The sequence below is a fragment of the Rattus rattus genome, chromosome 5, assembly GCF_011064425.1.
Source record: "Rattus rattus isolate New Zealand chromosome 5, Rrattus_CSIRO_v1, whole genome shotgun sequence".
Taxonomy (NCBI): Eukaryota; Metazoa; Chordata; class Mammalia; order Rodentia; family Muridae; genus Rattus; species Rattus rattus.
The window spans coordinates 11,795,842-11,816,951 of NC_046158.1; the positions used below are offsets into that span (position 1 = coordinate 11,795,842).

The 21,110-nt window shown below is 50.5% G+C and overlaps 1 protein-coding gene across 1 annotated transcript; it reads right to left on the reverse strand.

Moving 5' to 3' along the window:
• Window positions 1–10,659: 10,659 nt before the first annotated feature.
• On the reverse strand, window positions 10,660–15,825 carry Sapcd2 (suppressor APC domain containing 2). The gene is made up of 6 exons (XM_032903107.1): window positions 15,164–15,825; window positions 12,373–12,485; window positions 11,616–11,762; window positions 11,365–11,472; window positions 11,176–11,274; window positions 10,660–11,094 (listed from the first exon to the last, which is right to left on the reverse strand). The coding sequence occupies exons 1-6, from the start codon at window positions 15,729–15,731 to the stop codon at window positions 10,966–10,968; spliced, it is 1,164 nt and encodes a 387-aa protein (XP_032758998.1). The 5' UTR covers window positions 15,732–15,825; the 3' UTR covers window positions 10,660–10,965.
• Window positions 15,826–21,110: the final 5,285 nt, after the last annotated feature.

Below are 21,110 nucleotides of genomic sequence, written 5' to 3' on the forward strand. Positions count from 1 at the left end.
CACATAGTGAAGTCAACTCAGGGAAAAAAATAAACAAGATCAAATGATAAGCAAACAAGTTGGATGTGGTGGCACACTCCTGCGGTGGCATACTCCAGGGCAGGCAGAAGTCTCCTGGAATCTCAACTCTCAAAGGCAGATAGAAGGTTCAGGAACTCAAAGGCAGACTCACCCAAGTATGGGTCTTAGAGCCAGGCGGGGATACAGGGATCTTTTATACAAGTGAGCTAAGAACATGTATTGAATTGACCTGGAAGTGATTTGTTGGAGCATGACTTATTTTGTGTGCCTGGACATTTAAAGGACCCTGTGCCCTTCAATGTCAGTTGCCTCTTAGAATTCTGGGGACAGGGTGGCTGTTAGACGTGAGCAGAGCCTGAGAGCTAGGAGGAGTATGCAGAGCTAGCACAGCACTTCCAGGAGACCAAGAGAGAAGGGTCAGAGAGCAGAGAGAAGACAATTGGTGACAGCTGAGCCAGGAAAAGCTGAACCGAGCCATAGAAGACACTGTTAGGAGACAGAAGAACCCAGACAACGTAGTGAAAGGGAAAATAAAATGGAAAAGCTACAGCCTTCTTCTTTCTTTCTCTTCTCTTTGACATTTCTTTAAAAAGTCAGTGGCAATATTAAGAAGACACAGAATGCCAGGCAGCGGTGGTACACACAGCTCAGTCTCACCACTCAGGAGGCAGAGGCAGGTGGATCTCTGAATTTGAGGCTAGCCTGGTCTACAGAGTTCCAGGACAGCCAAGGCTATACAGAGAAACCTTGTCTTGAAAAAACAACACCCTCCCCAAAAGACAGAACACAGCCCCCACCCTGCCCCTCCACATGAGGTCTTCCTTCTGCCGTCGGAGGCACTTGGTCACCACTGAATGCACATCAACGCACCGTCATGCAGAGCTGCCTTGCTTGGCTGCCTCATGTGTAGAGTGACATGGCTCCCGTGACTCCGTGTCATACAGGATGGGGTCTCAGCACCTCAAAGACTCCCTAGGTTCCAACCGCTGGCACCTTGAGAGGCCCCATGACTTCTTCCTGCTTCGCCTTTTGCACAACGGTGGTGGAGGGAACAACTCTGCACACAGCCTGTTCAGGTGGTTTCTTGCATCTTGACGTGCGTACTTGAATTTCCTCCACATCATGTCTTTGAGTTGTCTAATAGCTCGTCTATTCTTGCATTTATTCACTCGTTTACGTGCGTGAGCGAGTGCATGCGTGCTTGCCTGACTCCGAGTCAACTTCCTGGAGTTGCTTCTTTCCGTCCGCCATCGTGTGGGTACCGGGCTCTGAGTCTGGCCTTATGTTTTCATGCACATTTTGAGGCAGCAATGGACTTTCTTTGTCAATCATTAACGTAATTTACTGCAGCACACTGAAAAATATTAAAACAGCCTCATGTTCCTTATGACTAATCAAAGTTGAATGACTCAAGGATGGGGACATGTGTTTTTCATTCTTGGCTGAAGAAGAAAAACCCTGTTTGGTTTTTTTTTTAATCAAGATTGGGCTAACTTCTTTTAATCTATTTATTTTTTTTAAAGATTTTATTTATTGTATATGAGTACACTGTCGCTGTCTTCAGACACACCAGAAGAGGGCATCAGATCTCATTACAGATGGTTGTGAGCCACCATGTGGTTGCTGGGAATTGAACTCAGGACCTCTGGAAGAGCAGTCAGTGCTCTTAACCACTGAGCCATCTCTCCAGCCCTAATCTATTTATTTTTGAGGCTAACCTCTTACAGTTACTTTCTGGAAAAAGTGTGCTTAGTACTTGGGTCTCCACTGCTTGACCTTATGGTGTAAACACATAAACATGTGCATTTTCTTGGCATAATATTTTAAACTATTATTTAATATCCTTTCAGTTTCTTGTGTGTGTGTGTGTGTGTATGTGTGTATATGTGCGTGTATGTGTGTGTATGTGTGTGTATGTGTGTGTGTATGTGTGTGTATGTGTATGTATGTGTGTGTGTGTGATGTGTGTGTATGAGTGCATGTATGTGTGTGTATGTGTGTGTATGTGTGTGATGTGTGTGTATATGTGTATATGTCTATGTGTGTGTGTATGTGTGTTCTATTTCTGTTTGAGCATTGATTTCGTATTTTTTTTTCGTGTTTATTTTTTAGAAATTATCCACTTTGAAGGGGGCAGGAGAGACAGCTCAGAGGTTAAGAGCACTGACTGCTCTTCCAGAGGTCCTGAGTTCAATTCCCAGCAACCACATGGTGGCTCACAACCATCTGTAATGAGATCTGATGCCCTCTTCTGGTGTGTCTGAAGACAGCTACAGTGTACTCTTATACATAAAATAAATAAATAAATCTTAAAAAAAATTATCCACTTGAAATAGATTGTTACTTGCCTGGTGCCTGAGGAGGCCCTTGAGCTTGGTGTCCCAGACAGTTGTGACACCCGTGGTTCTTCGGAAGTTGCTGGTGCTCTTAACTGCTGAGCTTTCTCTCCAGGCCCCCTCCTTCATTGTTAAATGATCCCATATTCCTAGGTTCCAGAGACAATGCCTTCCACAGCCTCACTGGTTCGGGCATCTCATCACATAGAGGACAGGAGTGACCAAGAGACCAGAGAGCTTGTTTGTCCCCAGTCCTGATGCATGTGTGCACAGTTCTCATCCCAGGACAGCCTTGGGCCAACACAGCCTCCCTGTGACAGCCAACCACCCCTTGGCTAAAAGGCCTCTCTCACCAACCTTTCTTGCCCCACCCAGGCCATCTCCCGTTCTTTACTCCCGATCCCATTGACGGTTCCCTTTGTGTCTAATCCTGGTATTTTATGACTGTTACATAAACGGAGTAATCCATGTAAAATTAACCAATACTGTGCTGGCTAGATTTAGGTCAACTTGACACTAACTGTAGTCACCTGAGACGAGGAAACTTCTATTGAGAAAATACCTTTGTTAAGAATGGGCTGTGGGCAACTAGGGCATGATGACAAATGCCTTTAGTCCCAGAATTCCATAGTCAGAAGAGGCAGATCTCTGAGTTTGAGGCCATCCTGGTCTACAGAGCAAGCTACCGGACAGCCAGGGCTGTACAGAGAAACCCAATCTCGAAACAAACCAAACCAAAACAACAAAACAAAACCCCCAGTGACAACAAGAAATTCTCTGGAAAAACTGAACTACTGTGTGGAGGAAAATGTCAGAGGTTCACAATGGTAGAAAGAAGCTACAAATCTAACCTCAGCAGGGCAGGTCTGCAGTTGGACACACAATGTTGCAACCTTGAGTTCAAAGGCCTTGTTCCTGTCTGGGAGTTTTATCTTTAAGACCATCATCCTAACAGGTGACACTCACTCATGTGATAGAGGATGTGTGCTTTATTTAGAGCCCACTGATTTATATTAATTTGATATGAATATTAAAACAGTATTTGGCCAAATAACTGGATACCCTAATATAGTCACGTTGACAACACTATCATATATAGAATATGAAGTTTAGTGAGTTTATTTATTTAGATTACTTATTATTATTATTGTATGTCTATATAATGGGGGACACAGGTACCACAGTGCATTTGTGGAAGTCAGAGGACAGCTCTGTAAACTTGGTTCTCTCACACCTTTCCACAGGTTCTGGGGTTGAAACTAAAGCAGTTCAGTGTGAGAAGCAAGCAGAATTCAGGTCAGCAGGCTTGCATGGCCACTGAGCCGAATTTTAGTCTTTAAAGCAATTACCAAACTATTTTACATGGTGGCGGCTGTTTCTGGAACCTCAGTTTTCTGAAAAGTTCGGCCATATTCACAGCCACATGTAAATGACAGTCGCTCTGCTTCCTCACTAGTGGGCCATGTGACGGGGGGTGGGGGGTGGGGGGCTTGCTTTTGCTATGGTCTCAGTCTGAGCTTCTGTGTGGCTTACGTCTTCCCCAGCACGGGCACTTGTCTGCGCACCCTCCTCGGAGGGACAGCTATGTCCACTTCGTGCCCCAAGAGAGATCCCAAGCCCAGAACTGTTATGTCCCTAAGATCTACTCCTTATTATTAGGTAGCTGTCATGTGCTGTGGTTGGCGATATCGCTTGCCTAAGAACCTATTTGTTTGCCCAGCGTGAAGGTGGAGGCCTGCACTGCCAGCACCGCAGAGGCCTGGGACTCAGCAGTTTACACAGTTGACCTCATGAACTTGAATGATCTCCCTGCTCCTGCCTGTGTGGAGCTGAGGTGTGCACCGCTATGCCCACTCAGAATGTGTTCTCTTTAGGTTAAATGATTTTCCTCTTCCTCCCGTCTTTGTCGTCCTTTGGGAAGCATACGCCGTGTGGTCGTTTGTCCAGTTCTTTTAATAGACATAATTTGTGCAGCAGTGTGACCGGGAGAACTGTCCTGGACCGGGAGTGAGGCAGAGAAGCATCCAAACCCCAAAAATCGCATTCTGAGACCAGCAGGGTAAGGCTCCCTTGCTCCCTGTTCTTGGCCTGCGTGCCCTCTTGGCCAAATTACAAGTTTAAACATCTGGAGCCCCCTTCATGCAAATAAAGTCTCCTCAGCCCTGTACTCTGTCCCTAAAAACCCCTACCTGCTTCCTCAGAGCCCTTGCTACTCCTGGTGTTTTACAGACGGTCATCTCAGACAGCTGTTACCCTCCGTCTCACATCTGTGGAGACGTTAACCACGCCATCCTGCTTATGAACAACTTAAACACTGAAAGCGCCAGTCACTAGTCACTCCCACTTGCCACGCCTTGCTTGGCACTGGAGATGTCCCATTAGCTTCATCTTGCTTGCGTGCAGGTTTTAATCTTATGCATACCTGTGAATATAAGTACAGTTATGTGTATGTTGGTGTACATGTGCACATCATGTACCTATGGAGGTCAGAGATTTACTTTAGGTGTCTCTTACTGACTCAGAACTTACTAATTAGGCCAGGCTAATTAGTAATCAGTGAGCCCCATGTTCCTGTCTCCATCTCCCCAGCACTGGGATTATAAAGTGTGCACCACCACTCCCAACTTTTTAAATAAGCTTTTTAAAATGATTTATTAATTTACTACATATGAGTACACTGTAGCTGTCTTCAGACACACCAAAGGAGGGCATCAGATCTCATTACAGATGGTTGTGAGCCACCATGTGGTAGATGGGAATTGAACTCAGGACCTCTGGAAGAGCAGTCAGTGCTCTTAACCACTGAGCCATCTCTCCAGCCCTACTCCCAACCTTTTATGTGGTTGCTGGGGATTGAACTCAGGTCCTTGTAATGTGCAACATGCACCTTACCAACCAAGCCATCTTCTCATCCTGTGTGCAGGTTTTCAAACATGTCCATAGAATATTAGATGGCTGGCAAGGTTGTAGCCTGATTTATTTTCTGTGCCTGGCCCTTTAAAGGTTCCCCAGTGGCTTGTCAACTGACTCTTTGGGAATGCTTAGCTGTTAGAACTGCTTGACCTTATGACCTTTGGGGACTTCTGGGAACAGGAGAGGAAAAAAAGAAAAAGCCAGCAGAAACAGAGAAATTGACTAGGATGGGAATAGGATTGGAGTAAGGTTCAGGAGACAGAGGAGGGTCCAGGAGACAGGAGGAGGGTCCAGGAGACAGGAGGAGGGTCCAGGAGACAGGAGGAGGGGTCAGGGTCAGAGAGCAGGGTTAGAAAAGACAGCTAAGGAAGAAAGAAGATTGAGAAAGGAAAAGGAGGGGGGAGGGGAGGAGAAGAGGAGAGGGTGGGGAGGGGAGGAGAGAAGAGGAGAGGACAGAATTGAGCAGAGCAACAGTGGGAGAGGCTGAGCCAGAGAAGACACTGTTCTGTTAGGAGACAGAAGAACCTGGGTTGATATAGGAAAGACTGGGAAAAAGATAAAGGAAAGCTACAGTGGAGTCCAATCCCCTGCCTCTGGCTTCCAGACAATTCTGACTCATATCTGATGCAGTGCCCTTTAGTTATCTTGGCTAAACTATCAAGCAATGCTAGGTCTGAATCACTAGGCCTGCCACCCAGACACCACAGGAAGCCTTACGTCGATGGTGTGATGGTGCGTGACTTTAATCCCAGCACCTGGGAGACAGGGAGGCAGATCCGAGTTCAAGGCCAGCCTACAGTGGTCTACTGGTCAGACTGGTACAGTGTGGGCTCCAGGACAATTATGACTGTTAAACAGAGAAACCTGTCTCAATAAACAAACAAATAAACCTTTTTCTTGAAACCACTGGGGTTCCTCTGCCCTTACCAATCTTCCCTGAATTTTATCTTCCTCCCGATAGACCCATAGATCCATCACTGATAGCCTTTTGGTGGCAAACTTCCAATTTTGTTTGAAAATGCTTTGGTCTGACTGTGCTGTAGCATCTCTTGGTAGACTTTGAGGTGAGTACTTATATTGTTTTGGCCTTTTTTTTTTTAAGGTTAGTTTTATATTGCTATCTAAAAATAATGGGTTTTGTTTTGCTTTTGAGACAGGATCTCGCTATGTAGCTCTGACTGGCCTAAAACTTAGAGATCTATTTGCCTCTGCCTCCCAAGTGCAGGGATTAAAGATGTGTGCCGCCATATTGGACCATTTAGTGTCGTTTATTTTTTTTAATATTTTATTTTTTTATTATCTATGAGTACACTGTTGCTGTCTTCAGATACACCAGAAGAGGGCATCAGATATCATTACAGATGGTTGTGAGCCACCATGTGGTTGCTGGGATTTGAATTCAGTACCTTGGGAAGAGCAGTCGGTGCTCTTAACCGCTGAGCCATCTCTCCAGCCCCGTGTCGTTTATTTCTAATGTGTAATGTTATTCCTGCATGCATGTCTAAGATATGCAGGTACTGGGAACTGAACTCGCATCCTCCGGCAGAGCAGCCAATGTTCTCAATAAGCAAGGCAACTCTCTAGCCCAAATAATGGATTTTTTTTTTTTTTTTTTTTTTTTTTTAAATTTTATTTTTTTTTTTTATTGTGGTTACATTTTTATTTTCAGACACCAGAAGAGGGCATCGGATCCCATTACAGATGGTTGTGAGCCACCATGTGGTAGATGGGAATTGAACTCAGGACCTCTGGAAGAGCAGTCAGTGCTCTTAACCTCTGAGCCATCTCTCCAGCCCCCAAATAATGAATTTCTTTTTTTTTTTTCCCTTTTTTTTTTTTTTTTTTTTTTTTTAAAGGTTTTCCCAGGGCATTTTTATTTTTAGGCAAGCGTGTTAAATTTTTAAAAGACCCCAAATCTTAAAGGATTTTTTTTTTTTTTTTTTTTTTTGGTTCTTTTTTTTTGGAGCTGGGGACCAACCCAGGGCCTTTGCGCTTCCTAGGCAAGCGCTCTACCACTGAGCTAAATCCCCAACCCCATAAAGGATTTCTTAATGGCATTTTTATGTGTGATTATACTCTGTTCACACACACACACACACACACACACACACTGCCCTCCTAGTGGCCCCTGTTCCTTCTGGCTAGTTCTGTCTTCCTTTAGTCTCTTCAGTTTTCTGCCACTCTGGTGGGTTTTTGATCATTGCCTTCTTTTTGTGACCTTGTAAAAGCAAGCTCGAGGAATTTCTCCTTCTCCAGTTACTGGAATTCCTGGTGTTCTTAATGGTCAGAATTGATGGTGGGCAGGCAAGTCTGTCTATCCTTCTGACATCAGAACACAATGTCATCTACAAGATGTCACACGAATCTCATGTTCAAGGACAAGGGGGGTAGAAATCCCCTCAAATGGGACCGGGCGTGTTCAGGGAGACATGGGCATGGACAAAACACCAAAACCTTACCTCAAAGTAAGCAAGTTTGCATGGGGTGACATTCAGAAGTATCCTTGCCTGCACACAGCCACACGGCACTCACAGGGCTGCAGGCTGGACACACTGAGCACTTCCAGAAAGCTCTATGCCAGTTCTGTCCCTCTTTCCCTGCCCTGTCTGTCTCAGGACGTCCAGCCTCGCCCACCAGCCAGGGTTCTGTACCACCTTCACACTCTCTGTCTATGTCCTTGCTTAGGGCTATTTCCTGGATAGCTTCCTAACCCGTCTAGAAATGCAGTTCTTTTCTGGCTGGGATGAAGGGCTTTGTCCGATGTTTAGTTCACTTGGGGAGACTTGCAGTGTTTTTCATTTATAGAAGTTCTCTTGGTTCATATTGTTGGACATCCTTTTACTCTATCGAAAGGTAACAACACCTTTTGTAAAGAGTACAGCCTGCTATTTTTAGATATATAAAGTGTTATTACTGTTTACTGTGCTCACTCTAGTACCCTAGTGTCTCCCCCTCAGGTCTTGCCTTTTGTTGGCTTTTTTTTTTTTTTTTTTTTAAGCCTAGAGAAGTTTACCTCCTTAGAACTTACTGCACACAAAATGCTTGAAACCTGTTTGTTGTATCTGTGTTCCTCTCAACAAGCGCAGTTTCCCCTGAGAATAGCGAAAGATGTCTCTAGACAGTTCAGGTTGTCACAACTGGGAGTCTATGTGTGCGAGGAGCACCCAGGGGTCAAGTACGCAGTTCCCCTCAGAAAAGACAGGCCAGCCTGCAGAGGAGGCTTTCCTGTGCTCTACCACTAGGGCTGGGGCTCCATGAGGGTCTGCACTGGCCTCTGCTAGTGTCCCTCAGCCTATCAGGACCACTTAAAACACTCCCTCGACAGTGGTGGCCCACACCTTTAAGCCCTACAGCTTGGGAGGAAGAGACAGGCGGATCTCTGAGGACAGCCTGCTCTACAGAGTGAGTTCCAGGACAGCTAGGATTACACAGAGGAACCCTGTATCCAGAGATAAAAAACAAAATTCTCCCTTGAGGTCTCTAGGACCTCCCAGGCAGTCTGGCTCCAAGCCACCAAATTCCAAGAAACTATAGTGTTAGAGAAACCACAAGCACATGTTTTTCACCCTCCTTGGAATGTCATGGCTCTGAGGCTGTGTTTGCTGAATTCCCATCTGTATCATCATGTTTCAATTTACCTCCTGGTGCGTGAGAGGTCTCCTGGGCATTGTCACCCTGGAGCAGAGTCTGTGCTTGTTGTTCCCTCTCTTACCTCTGCCCCTGTGATGTCAGGAGGGAATGCAGCTCTTCAAGGTGTGACAGACGCTTCAGAGGACGAGCTGCCCACCCAACTGGTCACCGGTGTCATTTTTCTGCATGTGAGGGCTTGAGACAGGGTTTCTCCATGCAGCCCTGGCTGCCCCTCTGCCACCCCAGCCACCACCTTCGGCTTTCTGCTGTGTCATGTGACACGAGCAAATTTAAATAGGATCTAGCCTGCAAAGGAAGGATTCTATACTTTGTAGCTCGAGTCACTAGTTTGGGCAAAGTCAAGAGGAAAGTGAAGCTGTGACTCTGCAGTGTGGCAAGACCCAGACCTTAGTGAGACCTGTCTCTACCGGTGGGCAGAGTCAGGCTCCCCTTCCTGATATGTCACAGGCTGAGTCTAGAGACTAGTCAAGTGTCCCCAGGACCTGTGGGACAGGAGTGCCAAGCCATGGAATGTAAGAGTACAGGGGTAAAACAAGCAACACGTGGGAGGCTGTCCTAGGGAAGGTGTGTGGTTGGTGGGGGGGCGGGGGGGCGGGACCCAACCTGTTGCCATGGAGACCTGTCTTTAGCTGGCACTCATCTAAGGCAAGTTCACCTGGGAAAACTGAGCTTGTAGAACACAGCCACCTTTCAGAACTAGCTTCATGCCCAGAAACCACTCTGGTTCCCGAAGGAGACGGCTTGGGTGCTGGACCAACTTGTACCGGGATCAGGTTGCTTTGCAGGCTAAACAATGGATTCATATCCCATAGCGGACGGAGTCTCCAGGCCACAGACTTCACCTGTGATGTCTCAGTGCTTTTGCTAGCAAGCACCTGGCTCCACCAGACCGGGCTACGTAGATTCTTCTCATCCGGCCTGTGCCCACCCAAGCTGCCAATGGGAAGCCTAAGCAGGGAAACAGTCACATCCACAGAGGCCCGGTTCTTCCCGTGTGCCCAGATCACTTTTCTATGGTTGGATCAATGATGACACTGCTAAGCCAAATAGGGCATTAAAAGGTGTGGATGTGTTGGGTGTGGTGGCTCACGCCCTTAATCCCAGTACTAGAGAGGCAGATCTCTGAGAGTTTGAGACCAGCCTGGGCTACAGAGGGAGTTCCAGGACAGCCAGGGCGACACAGAGGAACCCTGTCTTAAAAACAATACTAATAAATGCTGTATTCTGCCCACAGTGCACTTCATGACTTGGCTGGGAGGCCCAAACATTTGGGGAGGTAGGACCCTAGGAGGATGGCCACAACCTGAGCTACCTTGATGCCGTCTTTCCCCAGAGAGTTGGTTTTGTTGAAGTTGGTAAACCAAGCTATTGGCTCACTTCTAGGAACCACACTAGCCTGATCCAGCTGCAGCCAGATTTTCCTCCTCAGGCTCTCTTATACACAACCCCTGACCTTGTGGTTCTTCCAATAGGCACAAACAGAGCCCCCTCTATTAGATGGCCCCATCCTCCTCCCATTCCGTGTCTCCCTTCTGCTCCTACCTGAGCCACAATCACCTTTCTACAGTGCCCCTGGTAGAGAGAAGGAACCCCTAACCTCTTGGTCTCCTAGCTCACCCTCAGCACAAAATTCAACTTGCTCACCTACCCAGGAGTAATACACCACGGTCAGACACAGGGCAGAGGAACCCAGCTCGACCAGCAGCCCCTGCTGGGCATTATGAGAAATACAGCCCAGTGTGACCAATACTTTTTACTAAACACCAGTGATCCCAGGGACCCCTGCCAGAGGGGTCAGGACAGCTGTAAACATACCCCCTTCTCTGTCCGGGCTGCCTGAGATCAGGTAAACACGAGGATGATCCTCCCCCACTCACTCACAACGGGAAGTAGCAGCTTCAGGCAGAGCACATCTCTGAGCAGCACCGCTCAAGGGCTCTGAGGTCTAAGCCAGCTGATGGTCTTCAGTCAGAAGACAGGCTCCCAGCAACGCCACGGAGCTGAGCGAAGTCTGCGCGCACTCGTTCTAGAGAGGTGCAACCAACTAGATGAAAGTGGAGTCCAGAGGCCCCGCATCCTGCTGGCTGAGAGCTCGGGCCTCGAACAGCTGCTTGATGAGTGCAGACTTCTCCTGCTCCAGCTGCGTGATGCGTTCGCTCTTGTCAGTCACCTCCTGGGCGGGCGGGCGGGCAGGCAGGCAGGCCGTCAGGGCTTGTTGGGCCTCCAGCCCCAGCCCCATCTTCCCACACCTCACCTGAGTGAGAAGCCGGTTCTGTTCTTTCAGCATGAGGATGGTCTGCTGCTGCCAGACTGGAGTTGAGGGGGAGGTTGAGGGGGAGGATGAGGGTGGAGCCTGTGGAAGGACAGAGTCAGCCAGGCCTCTCCTGGCGCAGCATCAGAACAAGGACAAGGGGTGCAGGCAGCCTCCAGAGGGCGCACTCACTCTGCCAGAACAGGCTGCTGTCAACAGCTCCCCCAGGCACCGGGCTACCTCCTGTACTTTGGGTAGCAGCCTCCCCAGAGGGCGGGGGCTCCCTTCAGCCCCAAGGTCCTGGAAGAGAAGCAGGGAATGCCAGGTCATGAGGAAATCCCGGCACCCGGCAGTCCTGTTCCCCTCAACTTTCTGCTCAGAGCCTAGAGGGAGCCCACGCGGGGAAACTTGGGTCCTATTGTCGGGGGTGTCCCGGGACTCACGGCGGCAGCTCTGCTCTGGCTCAGGCGGCGCTGACGTTCCTGTACACGCTGCAGCTGCTGCTGGTACCACTCTCGGCCCCGGGCTATCATCTCCAGACCCTGCAGCAGCACCTCCTGTTCCTGGTCTAATTCCTTCATTTGCTTCAACTGTAACACACGCGCGCATGGGATCACATGTGCACATGCCAACAAGCAGACCGGCACCGTGCGCATCTGCACAACCGTGTGTTCCCGGAGCTGCAGGTGCGGAAGCTGAGACCTGTGCGCTTGCAAACCAGCGCACAGGCAACTGCATCAGCACACGTGCAGTCTGCAAATGCACGCACGGAAAGCTCCAGCTTACCCGGGGAACATTCGAACTTATGCAATGGAGAGCATAGCCCCGTTCCTCCTCTTTCGAGGATGGTGAGACTGGCCTCTCAGCCCTCCTACTGAGGCTACCCCAGGGCAGTGACTGAGCAAACTCAGCACTTGAAACAATCATGCTATTTATTTATGCACTAAGCCAGCCTGCAGAGGTGAGCCTCATGCAGTAGGAAGAGCAGGGTCCCAGACTCTGTCTCCAGGCAACTCTAAGGAGCCTCTCCTCCTTCTGCCTGACTTTGTCTGTCTTCCCTTAAGCCCAGGATGGGAGAAAGACATTCATAGCTGACTGGTTCTCCTACAGAGATTCCACAAGAAACTAGGCTCATGGTTTCTCCCTGGTTTCCAACCTTCTGGACAACATAGAGTCCCTCAGAGTCCTGGCCCCTCTCACCAGGCTGCAGTCCACACCGTTGGTGATGGTATGCCTTCGACGCTCGCCTCGGGCCCGCGGAGTCTGCCGGGCTTCCCCTGTGCCCAAGTCCAGGGTCTTGCAGGCTGTTGTACCTGTAACAGTCAGGGCCATAGCTCAACTCTGGACCAGCCTAATGGCCTCATCATCTCATTCTGGCTCCCTGGCCTTCCCAGAACCCTCCAGCTAACTCTGACATTGCAAGCCCCGGGGACCAGGCCTGTACTGGGAACCTCTGTCAGAACTGACTCCTGAATGGCTTTGTGCCTTGCTAGGACTTGGTCTCCTCTTGCCTGCCCTGCCTCCCTCACCTGCCCTGAGAGGTTGGGGGGCAGGGAGCAGAGGAAGAGAGTCACCCAGTGCCTGACAAAACATATCAGATACCTATCAAGAATATCTATTTACTTATTTATTTATTTATTATATATAAGTACACTGTAGCTGTCTTCAGACACACCAGAGGAGGGCATCGGATCCCATTACAGATGGTTGTGAGCCACCATGTGGTTGCTGGGAATTGAACTCAGAACCTCTGGAAGAGCAGTCAGTGCTCTTAACCACTGAGCTGTTTTTCCAGTCCTTAGATTTATTTATTTAACCTATCAAGAATATCAAAGAGTATCAAAGGGTGAAGGGTAGGATAGGAATGGATAGGCCTTGGTATGGTGACCCACACCTTTGATCCCAGCACTCAGGAGGCAGAAACAGGCAGATCTCTGTGAGTTCAAAGCCACACATAGTGACTTCCGGGACAGCCAGAAGTATGAAAAGAGACCCTGTCTCAAAAACAAAAAACAACAAAAACCCAACCAAACAAAACAAACCAACAAACAAAAGCAGATGGACAGGCAGAACCCTATGGCCCTCTCCAGACCTTTCAACTGCACAGGGCCCTGTGGCACAGAACCTGAAGCAAGAAAACTAACTTCTCCATCGGTGACGGAGCCCTAATTCCTGCCCAGAAGCAATCACTGTACAAAGCAAGTTGTGCATTTACCTGCAGAGGCAGTGCATTTATTTGCCAGACTCCTGTGAACATCGTCTGGAGGGTCTCCCCACCTAGCAGAACTGTGGTGCAGGTAGTGGGGATGGCAGCTTCCCTCAGGCCCTTCAACCCTATCCCTGGCATCAGGATTACCCCTGAGGCTAAGTCACAGATAGGAGTGGGTGACAGAGACAACAATTGACTCAGATGTGTATGACAAAGACTCTAGTTCCAAGCAGGCCCCAAAGTTCATGTCCCAGCCTGCTGTGCTGAGTGGCCTGCAGTTTCAGGGTGAGTCAACGAGAGCTCCGAAGGAAGCCTGCCTCCAGAGGGTGGGGCCAGAGCAGGCACTGGCAGTGAGTCCCAGGAAGGAACCTGGGTCACTTGCACCTGACTTGCACAGAAAAGAGGCATAGACCATAGGATTGGGAATCTGAGGCCATCTGTGAGTTGGGAGGACTTTCATAGGGAGCTGGCTGGTTCTGTGGCTCTTCCAAAGCAGGCTTTGTCAAGTTTGCCGATATCCTTATCTGGACCTCGGCTACCCTGTAAAGAAGTCAGAGCTGGAGCCTGGCTTTTGGCTTTCAGAGCAATGGCTAAATAGAGCCCAGTCACGGGCGCTGAACACATGGCTGTCAGAGAAGTAAAACTGACTCAGGGCCACACGAGGTAAAATCGGTCTGCTCCACAGACAAACCCTGAGCCTGTCCATTACACACAGCCCCATCCCAGGGCTGACTTCAAACTCACAGCCACTGAGACGACCAGCTAAAGCCAGAAGCCTTCCATTCCACAGGAACAGGGTCAAGGCTTAAACTGCAAATAGTCTGTGTGTGTGTGTGTGTGTGTGTGTGTGTGTGTGTGTGTGTGTGTTGCCAAATTCCTGTTTTGAGGTGGTAGGATATGGCTGAGGTAGGAGAGGTCTGGTGAGACTGGCAGAGCAGTGGCCAGTACCAAAATGGACTGGCAGCTGCCACGAGTGGGCAGCCCTGACAGGACAGCACACAGGATGAATGGTGAGTAGGGCTGGAAGAGGGGCTTGGGTTCCTGAGAACCTGCCTCCATGCTTAGGCATAAAGCAGGTCCCGTTCTCAAGGCAGATGGGGTTATTCAACAGTCTCCTGGCCCTGCCAACTAGACCGGAAGGAGGGAGAAGAGCCTGCTGGGTTCCCCAGAGACTGTGGTCTGTGTCTGGGGGTGCATCTGAAGCAGCACACACAGCACAGCAGGTGCTGTGGGACACACACACACACACACACACACACACACACACACACACACACACACACGCTCCTCAGCACGTGTGCTAGGTGCCCATGCCGCCTCCTCTGCCTGGATGGAGAAGTTGGCCGGGTTGTCTCTGCAGGGTGTCACACTGAGAAGGACCTTCAGGGCATGTTAGAGCGTGAGAGCAAGTGTGCTTCTAAGAAACAAGCAGCCGCGCAGAAATGAGGATGAGAACCCAGATGTCCTCAGGTCGACGGCAGGTACAGCAGGCAGCATGCCCTCTCACCGCCACAGATGTCCCAGTGCCTCGCTCGGGTTTGAGACAGAGTGGGCTTCTCCTGCGTGATCAGATCACTTACCTGCCCTCATCATCATAGCTCTCACACAGGCTGAGGCTGAAGCCCCTTCCCAAATCCAGGTGGCCCCAACCTTGCTTAAGAGGCTCTGAGGTCTGCCCACAGTCGTCCCCATCTCCATCCCTCTGACAAGATCTTGCCGGTCTCCAGTTTCTAGCACAAGTTCCTAGAATTAAGAGGTGGGACTGGGACCACTCAAACTCACCCGAATCCGCGCTGGGGATCCGCTCCAGCGTCTTGCTCAGGGGCCGCTCAGGCTCTGTGGGGCAGGGCGCCGCCTCCACCGGGACACACAACAGTTCAGGATTCCGGGAGGTGCCACTGGGACCAGCAGGAGCAGAGCGTGCACTTGAAGGCAGAGGCTTTCTCTCCAGGACAGTCCGCGGCTCATCAGCCGGCGCGAACATCAGGCGCTGCTGCAGGGATGACTGGTCCCCAGGCCGGGCCGCGACGCGTGCCTGATCCCGCGGGCCTCCATCGGCGTTCAGGAGCGAGGTGCGCAAGCCCGCCACGAAACGCTCGAAGGTCAGGTAGCCATTGGCGGGGGCTACCTGGCGCAGGCCCTCGAGCACGCCGCAGGGCAGCTCGCGTGCGTCTGCACCTTGCCAGCGGGACTCGATCTCGCGCAGGTGCACGTAGCCGCGCTGCCGGTCGTCCAGGATGTCGAAGAGGGTGCGCAGACTCTGGAGAAAGGCGCGCGGTAGCCCCTCCGTGCTAGGCGCGGGCGCAGCGTGCGATAGGCGGCCACGCCCGGCCATCGCTGCCACGGCCATGGGCGCCCAGCTTCCACCCGCGTCCGTACCCGCAAGACCAGAGGGCAGAAGTGCAAGGCGACGCACGCGCCCAGTGGCGACAATAGCTGCTGTTTTTGAATGGAGCACTGCTCGCCGCCGCGTCAGTTTTCATTAACATTCACTGCGGCTATTGGTCGAAGCTGGCCCATCTGCTCCGGGATTGGCTCGGCAGCCACCAGTCTCAGTTTGATTTCTCCTGCTGTAGGGGAGGGCGCCCACACCATCGGGCCTGGAAGTCGGTCCCGGGAGATGTGACGAGAAACGGGTAGAAGCAGCCGGAGTTCTTACAGCTGCTCCCACGATCCCCCTGCCTCCGTGTCCACCATCCCTCCTACCTCGGTAGAGCCTTTTCTCTGGTTCATATGTGCTCCGCCTAACCAGCCACTTCTCTGAGGGGCGGAGCGTGGGGCCTTTCACGGATCTTGTACCCCAAGTAGCCTCACAAGTAAGGATAGAGTGTCTAGCCCCTCCTGCTCTCTTGGGTCCTTTACACTGAGGGTCTCCTGGCCCCAGGCGCCGATTGACTCTGGGGCTCCCTTCTCTTGCATTGGGAACGCCCCAAGAGAATTACAGGCTCCAGACAGTTGGGCGCTCTCCTTCACTGAGGCCTCTGTCCCTACAACTGCCAGCTCTACCTTTGGTCCTTTGGGACAGTCTGTCTTGTCCTGCCAACTATAGGACAAAGCCAAGTTGTCTTCTGTCCCCAGATGCCCATCCGGTGAAGCTTCCTTAGTGCTCTGGTCCTGGTCCCCTGCTCTGACCCTTTTTAGGGACATCACTAGCCGTCATTCTGGCCCTCACAGCCCTGGCCTAGCTCTGCAGTGGGACCACTCGACCCTTTGGTCTCGATTCTAGGCCTTAGCCTGCAGTCTTGACCCAGCAGCCCATCTCCGGGCTGGCTAGGAGCGCCCTCTACAGGCCAGGAAGATTCTTAGGATGCCTGACCCCCTCTGCCAACTCATTTTCCTGTTGTCGATGCCTGCACCTGCTCACCTTCCCAAACTTTTGAATGTCCCTGAAACAAATATAGCCGCTGAGAACAGCCCGCCTGCTTAACTGCTGCCTGTACTTTCTTTTCTTTTTTTCTTTTCTTTTTTTTCGGAGCTGGGGACCGAACCCAGGGCCTTGGGCTTGCTAGGCAAGCGCTCTACTGCCTGTACTTTCTAAACACACTAAGAGACTCTTCAACAACGTTGCTGAATACCTGCAGACAGGCCTATCTGGGCGGGCCTCTGGCAATACGGCATGTGTCTCAAGCTGTGGAAGCAACTTCCTGCCCAACTCCCCTGGTTCCACATTTCTAGATTCTAAATTGTTTTTATTAGTCTGTTTCTCTTGAGATAAGGTCTTACTAAGTAACTTTGACTGGCCTGAAACTTGCTAGTAGACCAAGCTGACCTAGAACTCAGAGCTCCTGAGTGCTGTGGGATTAAAGGTGTGCATGACCACGCCCATCTCACCCAAAGTTACCGTTCGCTCATAGTAAGATGTTTGGGTCCAGAGTTCCGTGGAGCGCAGCTACCCCTCTGGGAGCAGACCTAGTCAAAGACCCTCTGATGTCTACATTTTCATTATCTCGTGTCTTGCCTAGTCCTTAGGGTGTCCACCCATGCTCTCTTGATTCCAGGCCCTGGGCTGCCACATGAGAGGGCTACCCTCCGTATTGATCGATTGCTATGAACCCCTCAGATTTTGCCCAGGCACCTGCTTCCTCTCTGCTGCCCCCAAGTCTTCTTAGATGTTTTCACCTTACAGGCCTGGCTGTGGTGGCTGCTTTCCACGAATTAGTATGATGTTTGGGAATAAAACAGAGCCACCCCGGGCTGGAGAAATGGCTCAGTGGTTAACAGCACTGACTGCTCTTCCAGAGGTCCTGAGTCCAAATCCCAGCAACCACATGGTGGCTCACAACCATCTGTAATGAGATCTGAAGCCCTCTTCAGGTGTCTGAAGACAGCTACAGTGTACTTATATAGAATAAATAAAGAAGTCTTTAAAAACAAAACAAACAAACAAAATCCAGAGTCACCCTAAGCCTAGCATCGGTCTGAAATGCAGGCACTCAGTGGATACTATGCATACAGGAGGCTTTCTTTGGTGAGGGAATAGTGCAAATGCCATATGTGCAGTGGGGCCATGAGCTAGGACGGGGCCCTGGGGGTGCCTGGGACAAATGCATAGCTCGTTACAGGAGTAGCCACCTACATAAAGTGAAAGCAATACTGCTCAGTACAGCAAAACCAACAAGACCCAGGCAGGCCCGGGCGAACTGCTCCACAGCAGAGAAGACAAGAGGAGGCGGTGGGTGCTACGGAGGCTCATGAGGCCCAGCCTCTGCAAAGCAGTGATGGGCAGCTCATAGTTGCTGGGGGTGGGGTCAGATTCCTCAGCAGAGAGGCTTTGCTCACGTAAAAGACCTCCAACCGACGCTCATGCTGACAATTCTGATTAAATGCAGTGGGACAGACACATACACACACAATGACACGAAAGTGCGAGGGCCTTGTTAAGAAGAAGAAAGGGGCTGTCTCCTCCAGCCGAGCAAGATGGTGAGTGATTATGGGTCTGCGCTCTATCCACCTCCATCCGCCACTCGCCGCCGCTGCTTCGGGGCCCCTCGCAGGAAGGGAGCGGCATCGAACAGCGCATCCGCTTCCCGATGGGATGGCGGAGGACACAGCCTCACCTGCTTTCTCTCTTCTGCCCAGCCCAAAGGAAAGAAGGCCAAGGGGAAGAAGGTGGCCCCCGCCGTGGTCAAGAAACAAGAGGCCAAAAAGGGGGTCAATCCTATGTTTGAGAAAAGGCCTAAGAACTTTGGCATTGGGCAGGACATCCAGCCCAAAAGAGATCTCACGCGCTTGGGCTGCAGCGGCAAAGAGCCATCCTCTATAAGCGGCTCAAAGTACCTCCTGCCATCAACCAGTTCTCCCAGGCCCTGGACAGGCAAACAGCGACTCAGCTGCTTAAGCTTGCCCACAAGTACAGGCCAGAGACAGAGCAGGAGAAGAAGCAAAGGCTGCTGGCCCGCGCTGAGAAGAAAGCTGCTGGCAAAGGGGACGTCCCAACTAAGGGACCACCTGTCCTCCGAGCAGGGGTCAATACAGTCACCACTTTGGTGGAGAACAAGAAGGCTCAGCTGGTGGTGATTGCCCACGATGTAGACCCCATTGAGCTGGTGGTTTTCCTGCCTGCCCTGGGTGGAAAGATGGGGTGCCCTATTGCATCATCAAGGGAAAGGCCAGGCTGGGGCGCCTGGTCCACAGGAAGACGTGCACCACTGCTGCCTTCACACAGGTGAACTCGGAAGACAAGGGTGCTCTGGCTAGGCTGGTGGAAGCTATTAGGACCAATTATAATGACAGATGTGACAAGATCAGCCACCACTGGGGAGCAACGTCCTGGATCCTAAGTCTGTGGCTCGCATTGCCAAGCTGGAAAAGGCAAAGGCTAAAGAACTCACCACTAAGCTGGGTTACATGTACATTAAGTTTTCTGTACATAAATATAATTACAAAATTTAAAAAAAAGAAGAAGTAGAAAGGGGGGGCTGGAGAGATGGCTCAGAGGTTAAGAGCACCCCACTGCTCTTCCAGAGGTCCTGAGTTCAAATCCCAGCAACCACATGGTGGCTCACAACCATCTGTAATGAGATCTGATGCCCTCTTCTGGTGTGTCTGAAGACAGCTACAGTGTACTCATATATAATAAATAAATAAAAATCAGAAAAAAGAAGAAGAAAGGATTTGGGAGAAGGGAGTAAGAGAAGGTAATAGGGGAATAGGATTGAGGTCTATTCTATGTGTGTGAAGCTGCAAACGCATGCATTTCAACAACAACAAAAAAAAAAAAAACACATAAAAGCATTTCATTGTCCAGAGCCCAGGAGAGGGTAGCTGAGGCTGGCCCTGGGTCTCTGGGCTTCACTATGACTGAGAGTGGAATCAGTGCTTGACTCTGAGTGCAGGACAAAGGCAGGCAACCCATGTCTTTTCAGGCCCCGTGGCTTTCAGTTTTGCTGCCACCCCAAGGAACTTCCAGAATTCAAACCAGGGATCATGCCCCACCACGCCAACCACATGTCTTGGAGGGAAATGTGAAGGGGTGCGAACAGGTTAGCAAAACTCCAAGGCCTCTTGATGTGGCTTGCACTGGAGGGGAAGGCCAGTCCTGCTGCCTAGTCCCGGCCTGCCCTAGGTTTTTCTGGTCTCCACTCTGGCCTCAGTCCTCAGCACTGACCACAAAATGTCAAAGGGGAAGGCCCTCCTGGCAAGTGGGACGGGGTGGGTACAATGGAACTTGGCCAACCTCACAGCCATCTCTACCCTTGCTTGCCCGGGGAGGTATAGGCTTCTGGTCCTGGAGATGCTTTCGGTTATTCAAACCTGGGAGTCTGACCTGGGTTCTTGATGCCCACCCACACCTTGAGGCAGAATTTAGGGGTCTCTCCTCACTTAGAAGGCCCACAGAGCATGGCTGGCCTGTCCCCCAGTGGCGACACTAGCTGCTGTGAACCATGACCTGTGATGTGGATGGAGCTCATGCTGCTCACCTGACTCCTGCCTGTCTAACGTCCTCACCTTCCACATATGTCCCGGGTTTCAGCACCAATGTTGTGTTTATAAAAGGATAGGGAGAGGGGATTATGTTCTATGGAGGTGTGGAGAGGTGTGGGAAAGGGGGTGCCTCAGTAGGCCCAGGCCGAGATATCCCTTCCCCCTGAGGGACCAGCCACACAGCGGTATGGTATAGAATAGAGTTTATTCGGGGTATGGGAGGGTGGGAGGGAGTTAAGAGGGGTAGTAGGCAGAGAGAGAGAGAGAGAGAGAGAGAGAGAGAGAGAGAGAGAGAGAGAGAGAGGTAGAACAGTAGAGGCTGACCATGACATGGAGAGAAGAGGGGAAGGGAATGGGGAGAGAAGGGACAAAGCGGGTAGAGGGTAAGAGAGCAAGAGAGAGCAAGAGAATGAGGAGGGCGCAAGCAGCCCCTTTTACAGTGTCAGGCACACCTGGCTGTTGCCAGGTAACTGTGGGGTGGAGCTTAGACAGAATGCTAACAGTCGGCCTCTCCTAGAACTGGAGATATGAATGGTTGTGAGCGGTCACATGGATGTAGAGCACCAGACGTCTTACCTGTTGATCTCACCCTAACTCTCTAGCCTTAGCCTTACCTTTGAACTTTTTTTTCCTTTTTTTCTTTCTTTTCTTTTCTTTCTTTTTTTTTTTTTTTTTTTTTTTTTTTTTTTTTTTTGTTGTTGTTGTTGTTGTTGCTGTGGTTGTTTGAGACAGTGTTTCTCTGTGTAGCCCTGTCTGTCCTATAACTCAAAGGTCCACCTGCCCATGCCTCCCTAGGCTGGGACTA